Below are 12,212 nucleotides of genomic sequence, written 5' to 3' on the forward strand. Positions count from 1 at the left end.
ATGTCATTTCTCTCCTGGAAAATTCTCAGACACAGAACTCTGTATTTCTAAAATCTACCTTCATAACAACTCCAAAATCAAATCTTAGGAGGAAACAGAACATAAAGCCCAGCAAACTAAAACAAACTGGATATTAAGGTTGATTTCTTAGGGAAATTAGACTTTTTAATGCTCTCGGGCCATTATATCAACGCTCTAAACTGCACCAGCAACTTTTAAATTAGTTTAGTAATTTCAAATAAATTTGAATGACACTAGAAATTTCATTAAAATCTATGAAAATTTTGGCGGGGGGGAAGCAGAGAGAGGGAGAGCAAAAGAGAAATTAGGCAGATTTCCTTGTTACCTCTCTGACTTGGTAACAGGTGTCTAGTAAATGCTTGTAGGTACAGCCTAACACTCTTGTCTCTCTCTGAAGGGATAACTGAAGAGGTCAGATGGCAAAGGCAACAAACCTGTGAGAGGTTAGGCTATCTCAACCCCACTGCTCATATACACTAACTTGTTTATTCTTTTATTTTTAAATCATATAGTTCCATACTTCACTTAAATGCTCCTTCTTTTTAAAATTTTCTGACTAAATCATCTAATACTATAAATATAATATAATAAAAACTGATTGAAAGGCTTTAAATGTAATATAGAACTTTTACACGATTTCTGACTTTTCTATATAGCTATTACCGGAAACTAAGGATTAAGTACTAACAATTACTACTTAATTCAGTAATTAAGTACTGAATTCTGAAAGTACTATGACAAATCTGCAACTGAACTAAATTATCATAGCTTCACTGATCAAAGCATATCAAATGAGACCAGCTGAAAATCTTCAATCCTTCATACAAACTCTCTATACAACTGTTAAGTACATTACAGTGTTAATGGACCCCAAGCCAAAACAAATTAAATATTGCACTCATATCCTAATTTCTTTAAATAAACTATAATGACAGTTCTTTGTCACTGTCATACTAGACAAGCTCTGAACTTGATCTCTTGGATTTAAAGTTTTGTCATTGCGAGTTCAGTACAGAACCAATACTTACAAGAAAGTGACAGAATAGTTTGGTTGTGGGTTTTGTTAGGGGTTTTCTGTAGTTTTGCTTTGGGGTTGGGGCGGGGCAGGAGGTGGTTTTTTTGTTGGTTTTTTTCCCTCTGATTTACAACATATGAAGATTGCTTGGACAAGTCTAAGCAGCATAATCCAGTAGGTTATGCCCCTTATTTTCACATAATAATCATCTTGAGGAAAACCTTAAGATATTAGCACTTTTTTATTTTAATAGTGAGTCCAAAAGATTCTTGTCTTATTTTTCATTACCATAACTAAAAGGAGGTAGATAAGACACTCAGAAAGCAGAGTCCCAGGAAGCTAGGTTTGCAAAATCTAACAATGGCATGCAAAAAGAAATAAGAGCATCCCACTAATGGGATTGATGCAATGGAATGAAGAGCTTGGATAATACATTAGATGCTGCAAAACCATCAAAATCATGCTATCAGTTTACACTAAATAACAGACTGGCATTAGTATTGATTTCACTTTTCAGTGTCCTAAAATACAATTTTATTTGAACTATGAACAAATGGAAGTAGCGCATTTTTGCTGGTTTAATGAAAAATTGAAAAATTTTGCTTTTCTCTACATACAATGTGATGGTTTAAAAAATTAAGCAGTTTTAAACATAAAAACAAGAGCCCTTTTAAAGGGCAGCATCTTGTCCTAATGAATCATTAGAAAATTACTAGCAAATCAGCTCACATGTAGGTAATGGAGTTTACATAAACTATGCCTGTTGATAATAAGACATTTTGCATGCCATCAGAGTATTTCTTCCAGGACTGTACATTTCTGTCGTAAAATGCATCAAAATGCATCTGTTAAATGCATCAAATACTAGGAATACTCTTCATGACCAAAACACTGACCCATGCTAATAACAGGCTGTAGAATTTTGATCACTATTTATGCATTCTTAGTAGTTCCATAGTAAAGCTAAGTACAGCATGATAAATATCTAGAAACTAGTAAAAATAGTCAAAAGGATAAAATGTTTGATAACATAGCTTCTTTCTAACACCTTTTGATTTACTGTGAAAATAAACTGTACAGAATGATCTGCATTAATTTATGCCATAATTTAGGAGTTTCAAATTATGAAATGTAGATACTGAAAAACACTCCCAGCACACCTAAACTATGTGTCATGAAAGAAAAATCTGTACTGAAAATCACTAGAAGTTATCTGCTATACTGCTTACTTCAGAGCATTTCCAAGTCTTTGTTTAGATTAATTCTGTGGAAGTAACAGAATTCAGCCTAATAAAGATCTGTTGTTTGATGAAAATAATTTAACATTTTTCTTACTCCGTCTCACATATGGAATTAAGGAATTAGTACTACAGTGATCCAGACACATTGAAAGTTGTCTTCAATTCAGATATTTTACTTTCAATTTAACTAATTAGATTTTTCAAGACATATATCTTTCATTCAGTAAACTTGTTTGTTACATATTCCCCTACACAAAGTATCAATCTGAGTATTTTTCATGCAAATAAAATAGCATAGAGCAACTAGAGCAGTCTAGATTGCACTAAATGGGGAAAATATATATTATTTATTATTTTCAATATGTGAAAATTACTTAAGAAAAAAGATTAAAAAAAGATTAAAGAGAGATTAAAAGGCTTTCTTTAGAATAGCAGAACTGCATTTGAAGCCCATGCTTCAATAGATGAGTTCAAAACTAGCTCAAGTATAGGACAGCAGGTGGCACTGACAACATGCCAACCTTAAAAGAGCTGCACTGAACTGATAGAAAATTAATCATATTACATCTGTATTACCTTTAATGTGAGGTTGTAAATGTAGACAACACAAGCTCATCTTTCACAATACTTTATCCGTTGGTGTAAGTGTCCCCCTTGATATTGCTTCTTACTATACTTTGCTAATGTAGTTAGAGAGACAGAAGATCTTCACAGGGATGTATCGTGACAGGACAAGAGCCAGCAATAATTGCTGCAGGATAAATTCCATCTGCACACATTAACAAAAACTCTTTCCCTTGAGAACAATTAACAAAGGGAAAGTTTTCCCACCGTACTGGTAGAATCCACCTCACTCGAACTATTCAGGCTTGACAGGGCTCTGATTGAGATAACTCAGTCTGTGGCACTGCCTTTAGTTAGGGACTCGAACAGAAGATTCCCAGAAGTTCTTTCCAACCTGGACTGTGCTGTGACTCAGTACAGTTGGGCCACACAACCCAGTACCATGCTGAGAAGCTTAAACACTAATCCAAGCCTGCTGTACCATACACATGGGCACCAAGACACACTTAACAGATAATGCTGCAGCTTGGAATTAACATGCTGTTAGCAGGAAAAACTATTCAGCTTTTTACAACTTCCAGCTCCAGAGCCAGCTTATTAGGCGGTGCTTTAAACTTGCCAGTAGTTCTGTGGAATTGAAGACACTTTGTTCTTTGCACATCATTCAGCCATAGTAAAGAGGAGTAAAGCAAAGTCATTCTTTTTACAGGCCACAGAGAAACTAACCTGAAGGCCACAGTCAACATGCAAGCAGAAACTTGATGCTACTATTTAATACCTACATTTTCTAACCCAAGAAGGACCAAGAGTGGGATTGTTGTCATTCCTCCTTGGATCCACTCTTCTAGGGAAACAGTGCCATCATGATCATAGTCAATTTCTTCCATCATTTCATGAAGAATCTACAATTTAATGGAAAATCCCATAAGTTCTAATTTATTATTGCTATATTCTAATACAGTAACTTGTTAGGACATGTGCAGATCTCAAATTGTCTCATACAAAAAATAAGAAAAATATTACTTGCATGGTAGCTGTAGTCAAATGAGTATGGACAGTTCAGAAAATAAAGTGTCATACTAGTATTTACATTTTATTAACACCTAAATGTCCCAAACCAACTTGTGTCCTCTGTGCACTCACTCTTGAGAAATTTTTGGAGACAAACCCGTTATGTTATAGAAGTTAATTATTACATTTAATGAACATTTCATAGATCAGATTTAAACAGCAAAATACCGGTAAAAGTGCTAATTCACAATGCTAATTTTTAATGGAACACAGGCTTTTCTTATTTCTACCATACTCACCCATGGAATGCCACGTGGATATGAAATATCACAAAATTATGATAGTTATTTCTAGCTACATTAAAAAATTGTGATAACTGGATACCTACCGGGCTTAATTCAGTAATATCCCATTCAAGGTATTCTGCAACATGCATCATTTGAGCAATGATATTTTCCAGCTCCTAGAGATGAATGCAAAAGTATAATATTTAATGCAAGTTTAAAAGAAAAATTCTACTGCAAGAAACTAATAAGTCAACCATATTGCATTCAGTGACACTATTTCATCAACATCCCTGATGAAATGTTCTTTTCACTAGAATCTGTATTCTTAAGTGAATTTGCTTACTAGCAAAACATTCTGCATGGACTACAAAGCATTCAGGGAGGTGAAATACAGCCCCACAGTCAAAGTAATTGAAAGTAGTCAGAAATTCTTCCTTGCTTCCTGGTTATCTTTCAAGCATCCGTGTTTTCATGATCTAATTTCCACCCTGTGATAAGATCATGTAATGATATTTAAATTCTATCACTCTGATCTGAGTGACGGAAAAATCACTCAAAAAACAATTAAAATTATTAAAATTATTTTTTACAGTAATTGTATAAATCACAAATTTCTAATAGAAATAAGGCATAAAGTGGATTCTGTAAACTACTAGAGATTTATTTTCTTACCTGTATAGTATTGCAATTTCCCTTCATCATGTATCAGTAGGGTTCTTCTATACCTATATATACACTTTTGCTTTGTAAACATGCTCAAATGCTTATCTAGGACCATTCTAAATTCTCATTTGTAACCAGGAATATAACTCAACTTGGTATTGCCTAAAATTATGGTGCTGTATTTACTTTACACCCCTATATAATTTTGCTTCTCTAGTTCTCTGCAACTTATGGGAATCACCTAGTCCTCCTTATCAATCCATTCTATGCTGTCTTCCTTCCAGTCGATATAAAAGAAGATGGGAAAAAAACCCAAAGGAAAAAAAAATAACACTGCTAATAAAACACTTGTTTCTATTTGCTATCAGAAAAAAATAGTTACATCTTTTAAAATTATTTCCCTATCTCTGACTTCTCTTCAGACATTTGGTTGGCCTACTCATCAAAACTTTGCCCTTAATACTGTACCTCCACTCTTAATAATAACATGGAAGCTGTGATATCTCTTCACATAAATCCACTGTGTGACTCTCACACTTAACCTTTTTAATGAATTCTTTAAAAATGGTGCTTTCATACACATCTCCCAGCAGCATACCAGAATTATTGGAATCATATTAATGTGTCCCCTATAGTATATCATGAAAAATCAGAAGACGATAGAACAGAACTCCATGACAGCAGTGCCAGCAAGTGAAAATGTTTACAGTTGTAGAAGCAACATTTTCTCATTGGAAAAGAAAACTCAAGCATTAATTTTCAAATGAATGAATTTTATTATCTATATTTTATACTGCTTGAAATAATTCAGGATAAATATAAACTTGATTGGAATTAATGGAGTTTTGTAGAGTTTTGGCATGTTGACATACTCTTACAATGTAATACATAAAAAACATTACCGAACTATCCAGGTATCCATTCCCATCTGTATCATACAAGCGAAACATAACTGAAAAGAAAACAAAGAGAGAAGGAAACAGTTAAAAAACACAACAAATACATCTCTTTTCCATAAAAAAAAAACCAAAAACAAACCAAAACACAAAATAATTTAAGCCTGAGTTTCAAAGAAAGGACAAACATTAACATTTTTCTTTAATGACCAGTCTAGCTGTATACCCTCCAAACAAGCTGCATTACGTGAAAGGATCACTCAGCAACTACCCTGCCACAGTGCCTCCAAGAAGACATATTAGCCAGAGAGTACAACTGCACCTTTTCCACACCCTAACAGCTAATTTGGTGTGTGAATTTGATTTTGCTTCATTCTAGAGAGGATCTGTCTTCATGAGAACTACCAAAAGGCCCTTCTCTGTGATCTCACCAAACAGAAGGTAACACACCATTGGTCACAAACATTGATAAGCCTGCCTATGGTACAATGCTACTCTCTCTTGGCTGCTTTAGAAACTTTCTAACCAACTAAATTAAACACAGGATTAATATTTTAAATATCTAATCACCCAAATCCAACAACACCCATTAATCGCAAACTGCCATCATAACTTCTTCCAGGACCACACTTTCTTCATCTATTTCCATCTTCCACACTTGCTTCATTCATTTCAAAATGTACTCCCAACATTCTGGGGAACCACACAGACAAAAAGGTATATTTTGACAATACCCCGAAAAAATATATGCTTTCAAGACTGCATCATGACTTGATCCCAGCCAAAAGAAGGGGTACAAGCACCATTACCAAGATATCTGGAACCAGCAAAGCATAAAGCTTTCATAGGAATACTGTTAGAAGACTAAAAAGGAAATCTAGAAGCCTACAAATACCCCACTCTTTGTCCCTACTTTCAGGGACAGTCTGTCAGAGCTCTGAAATCCAAATACCCACCATGCTCTTCAAAAACACAATTTTTAAGGGATGAAGTCAGCCCATGTAGTGGTGGTTCCAGGACAATGTAATGCTTCCATCAGCAGCAAAACACAACTAATCTGTTGTCTAATCAGATGTCTCTGGAAACGTAACCCATGACCTTTTTAACACTGAGGAATCCTACCACACTGGATCCATAGCAGATGCTTCTACAGTCCAAAAAATTTCGCAAAGCTTACCACAATTTTGAGAAAACAATATAATGAGAAGTAAGAAGAAAGTATTAGTAATTAGAGAGTAAGGTTCAGAAAGAATTTGATCATTTATGGACTTACAGCAAAACATATTAACTGTTATATGTATTGGTTTATTTCACTTATACCCTCCATCTTGGGAATGAGTTGGTCATCTGTGTGGAAAAAAGGTAAGCTCTATACCTGCTACCACTTCAGCAATTTTTGCTACTACCTTGCACAGCTCTTCAGAGCTGTAATACAAGATTGATGATATTTACAGCAGTACACTATTTCACGCCACAAAAGCCCATGATTCATTAGTTACAGGTTAGGAAAACCTATAAAAATATCCTTCTTTCCCTAGAGTTACCACAGCAAAATTGTTTCAGCTTTAAACAAGTTAATGCCAAAAGCCACCAGAGATTGGTACTGCCCCTGGCAGTACACCTTCCACCAAAGCCTCTCAGAGCTTGACAGCTAATATTGTCTGGCAAAGGTATCATTAGGTGTTTACAGTTTCCACAGGGATGAATCACTGAATCACTCAACAATAAAGATTAAATCACTTGGCTCTCCTTCCTCCTCCTCTGTGATTCTTAGATAGTACTTGAGAGAATGTTTTACAGCAAGTTTTAGCATCTCCATGACCTTTACCCACTGCAGAGCAGTACTGCTTACAACTTTTTTTTCCTTTAACATGAATCAGTAGTTCTAATCAATCGTTTAAAACCAGACATTAGTGTAATTATAATTGTTTCACCTTTGTAGAAACAAAGTCTTTCCAATTACATGGGTATAGGGTAGCAAAAATCTGCTAGGGCAGAATCTAGCTCACTAGATTCTGAAAACTATGCTACCAGTGTGGCATGCAATCTATTTCCTATTCAGACACTGCTAAATATTCATGCTCTAGATTTACACACTCAAGGAGAAAAAAAACCAAAACCAAGACAGGAACAAAATGATAAAAACAACCAAACAGAAGTTCTCATGCAAACTACAGAGCTCAAGTCAAATTTTTCTATTTCTTTTCTCATCCCCTAACCTGATTAGACTGACTGTGCTCTCAATTTCTATTTTAGATGGCAATTTAACCTTAAAACACAAAATATGTTCTCTCAATGTATCTCTGTGAGGAATGGTCATACATAGATTTTGAATAATAGATACGCTGAGCATGACAAACAGGTGAGGTTCACAGTATGCAAGCTCTCTCTACACTCTCAATAGGTTACAAAACCCATTTATCTTCTGGAATATTTATAAATCTCTGAAAATCTGAAGATCATATAGATCCAAAGATTAAACTCTTAGTGTAGTTTATCCTCCAGCCTACATCAAATTTTAATTGAAAGCATCACTTTCATGTTCTGCATGTCTTGAATTAAATTTCCAAACACTCAGCTATGACTCATTTTTTCCAAATTGTGTTATCTAGGGAAAAAAAGAAAAAGAAAGCTACTTTTTCTCTTCATTTCTCCAAACTTATAATTTACATTACAGCCATCGGACCTACTGCTTTCATATCTGGAGAAAGAGTTAAATTATACTATTAATTTATAATGAGAATTCAACTGAAATCAATGGAAAGGTCTGCATAAAACGGTGCAGTATAACCTGAAATTTAGATACCAAAAGGCAAAAATATGTGGTATATTTCAACTCTGTATGACAAAGAGAAAAATATACTCATTAAACAACCATGGCCAGAATTATATGTAGCAAATACAACTGATCTTGAATACACAAAATATTTAAATACCATACACATATTAAGTCATTCTCCCCCACTCTTAAATCACATATAGCAGTCTTTTGCCCATGCAGCTCCTATTGCAGGAAGTTCACGGAAAATCCCTGTACTGTAATTATCATCTGCTCCTCTGTCTCTCCTCGTTTCCATTGTACCAGCTCCTGACACCAGGGGAGGCAAGTGATTTCTACTTCATGCCATGGCTTGCGCATCGAGCTCCTCAGAGCTCTGGTAAGGCTTGCATAACTTGCTACCATGCAGCAGTTATTACACTGTAAGTTAAATTCAGTTCTTGAATCTCAGTTTTTCTGTGACTGTGTTCTGAATGCGATTCACACTTGCATGACCATATTTTACTCATATGATCCCAAAACAATATTACTAAATTTGGGAGATTTGGGGGATTTGCTGTGACCTTGCAGTACAAAGTTGCCACTGTAAGCTAGCTACAAGTTAACAAAACATCAAGATACTACAGCAACATGTAACCTTGCAATGAATTTCTTATTTTGGCAGAAGCAGCCTACTGTTTCCACATCCTAATATACTGAACACTTACTTTGCATATGAGAGCCTGATTCCACAGATCTTTTATAAACAGACCAGTTATGTATATTGAAGCATATTTCTCCTCAATAAGGACTATATGATTGGTTTGACTGTTTAGCCACATGAGAAACTGACTTCTAAAATTCCACAATAAGGAAACAAGTTTTCTGCTTTTTTCCTCCAATTTATAGATCCAACTCACATGGTTGTCCTTTTGATTTTTTAAACAGGTAGTGGTGCTGCATTTTAATGACACAGGCCCCTAATTAAAAAATTAAAAACAAACAAAACAACCAAACAAGAATTTCTAACTTCCTGTGTCAAACACTCCTTCCCAATAGTGATGCAGAGTTGGATCATTCTTGGCTTTTCAGGATTCAGTAATATTACAGAGCCCAAAGCCTGTATTAGCAACTATTCTTTGTCTGAATTAGGATGTTTAGTACAGGTTATTCACCCCACCTACAGATCTCTAAGTAAACATACAGTTTGTCTGTTTTTCTCAGATCTGATGCTAACAAGACATGACAGTATAGAGATCATTACTGTAACTGCAGAATGCACAATCCTTACTCCTCATTTTAGCAAATGCTAGATAGAACAAATTTAATTTAAAATCTCACCATTAGCAAGAATAAAAAATAATTTCTGCAGTAAGAGTCACCTAGAACCATATTTTTATAATCCATATGCTCAAAACTGGTTCTTAAATTCAGAAACATAATCTCTGATGACTTACAGAAATAAATATTTAAAATTAAAAAAGAACATACATTCTAGCTTGTCTTCAGGCCTTCCTCTTTCTAGCAGGGACAAATAGCAAACAATATCTTTCAGCTGGATCATGTCTGGTAAATGTGAGTTGGCAGGAGTAGGAGGTCTGGATGTAGAGGTACCCTTGTTAAGTCTCAGACCTGGAAACAACCCATAGTCTTTGTTAGTCTGAACATACGATACAAGCAGAAAATGAAAATATAACTTTTGAATTCATTTATCCTTGTTTTATCTGAATCTCAGATTACTTCTTAATTTAAATATAAACATTAAACAATTCAAGTTCATAGTTTATCCAGCAAAGGCAGAATTAAAATAAACTAAGCAAAAACTCCCCCCACCCAATTATGGGAATGGCATAAACTTTTTTTTTAATTTGTGCTGATCTGATTTCATTTGACTACAAAACAATTTGGTGAATATTTTTCTTATACCATACTACCTGCTAAGTATTAAAAAAAATCCCTGCTCACATCTGCATCTACTTTCTTGTGCTTGTAAAAGCTTCATCTAATTTAGATTGACAACAACTACACTAATTGAAGATGTTTTAGTGTCAATGAAAACTCTACTAATACCCAAGTGTACTGTTATCCCAAAAACACAGCCAGATATGTGTCAGTGCAGCACATATATAAAACAGAGAAGTCTCAGTGACAGATTACTGAGAAAATAAATTTAAAATTTAAATAATACTCATAATAATTGCTCAGACATTGTGATTAATAGCAGTTCTAGTGTACCACTTGGAAATGAAGTTTCAAAATTGCCAAACTTTTTGTTTCAGTACAACATTAGTAGGACCAGTCCTGATGATACTACTGGAATCTGCAGGACCAAAATGGGCAAAAATCAGAAAGACAGCAGAACACAGAGAAAGGAGTAAGAAAACTTTCTTTACAAGTTTGTTACATTTCTCACTCACAGAGTTGTCCCCTCTCTCCCTAAATTTAGCTTGAAAAACTTCATTGCAATCCAGATACATTTCAAAAGATATGCCGACATGTTATGAGATACACATGTTAAAACAATAAAATAAGGTAAAAAAGAGCAAATTGGTGTGCAACAATGTATTTTGGAATTAATTTCATTTTCATGGTTTCAGCAAATAATAAACACTAAAAGTAAATATTAAAGGAACAAAAATATTTAATAAGTCTGATTTATTTAATGAGCTTTCATGTCTGTTAAATGTCATTAAAATTAAGACATTACAATATTTTATTCAGTTAAATGCTGGCTTTAACCACAGAACTTACACAAATAGTTCATAGTCCAGTCTTATGTAACAAGGATTATAAAACCTTGGATAACTCTTCTCAAAAATAAAGAGAGCTTAAATCCAAACGAAAATGAATACAAATTTTAATGTATATTTTAACCTATCAGCAGCAAATACGGGTTAAAGTATTACTTCTTAATTAGAGGTGGGAAGGGTTGGCAGCAATGTACTGACTTAGAGATGACTTCCAGTCCTGCTGCTTACCTGGCATCTGTTTCCATCTCTCCTCAGACACCTTAACTGAAAAGACAATTTAAAAACAGACATGAGCGGACCAAAAGAGACTAAGTGTAAAACAAGCACATACCTGACAGATGGATGAACCCTGCTACTCTCCTTGTCTTTTCCCTAGCTCTCACTAATGCCTTCATTTTCCAGAAGAATGTTTTAATATTTCTGACAAAGTTATTTTCCAGTACAGCCAAGCTTTTTTTTCACTATTGGTAACATTTAAAAATTCATAGATACCCAAAACCAAGTGTTTCCATAGTTTTCATTTGCACATCAAAATGTACCAATGCACAGTTTTTCCCCCTTAAAAGTTATGAATTATCAGGATGTATCATTTAAGTTAAACCATGAAATTGAATTACAATATAAACTCAGTATATTTTCAAGCCCAAACAATTTTTGCACAAGGTGAACTGGACTGCCTCTCTGAATATGTTTTGGATGTAACAATTTATCAAACAGTCCTTCTGACAATATGCTAAAAACATGGAAGCTTCCTAAACTGGTAACTTCTAAAGTACTTGGTAACAGAAAATAAATAAACTCTTGACAAACTTGGAAAAGCTAGTGCAGGAGAAAAATATTTTAGGAGGAGACATCAGAGTAAGAAACTTAACATACAGTTGAAACAACAACAGTAATAACAGCATAATCCTTAATCATGATGTTATAATAATGATAATTAATGATCATTTTACCACACATAGGAATAAAATATGTCAAAGAGAACTATAGTGAAAGTGAAGAAAGC

General features: G+C 34.4%; 1 protein-coding gene across 3 annotated transcripts in view; it reads right to left on the minus strand.

Annotated features, from left to right (window-relative positions):
• DGKB (diacylglycerol kinase beta) overlaps positions 1 to 12,212 on the minus strand; it is a 331,032-nt gene that overhangs the window by 239,440 nt on the left and 79,380 nt on the right. For all 3 annotated transcript variants that reach the window (XM_050971447.1, XM_030234719.2, XM_030234706.2), the window contains 5 exons: positions 11,435 to 11,470; positions 9,948 to 10,088; positions 5,705 to 5,754; positions 4,241 to 4,315; positions 3,624 to 3,743 (listed from right to left, as the gene is read on the minus strand). In XM_050971447.1, coding sequence (XP_050827404.1) covers positions 3,624 to 3,743; positions 4,241 to 4,315; positions 5,705 to 5,754; positions 9,948 to 10,088; positions 11,435 to 11,470 — 422 coding nt within the window. The remainder of the gene's footprint in view (positions 1 to 3,623; positions 3,744 to 4,240; positions 4,316 to 5,704; positions 5,755 to 9,947; positions 10,089 to 11,434; positions 11,471 to 12,212) is intronic.

Source organism: Serinus canaria, chromosome 2, assembly GCF_022539315.1.
Source record: "Serinus canaria isolate serCan28SL12 chromosome 2, serCan2020, whole genome shotgun sequence".
Taxonomy (NCBI): domain Eukaryota; kingdom Metazoa; phylum Chordata; class Aves; order Passeriformes; family Fringillidae; genus Serinus; species Serinus canaria.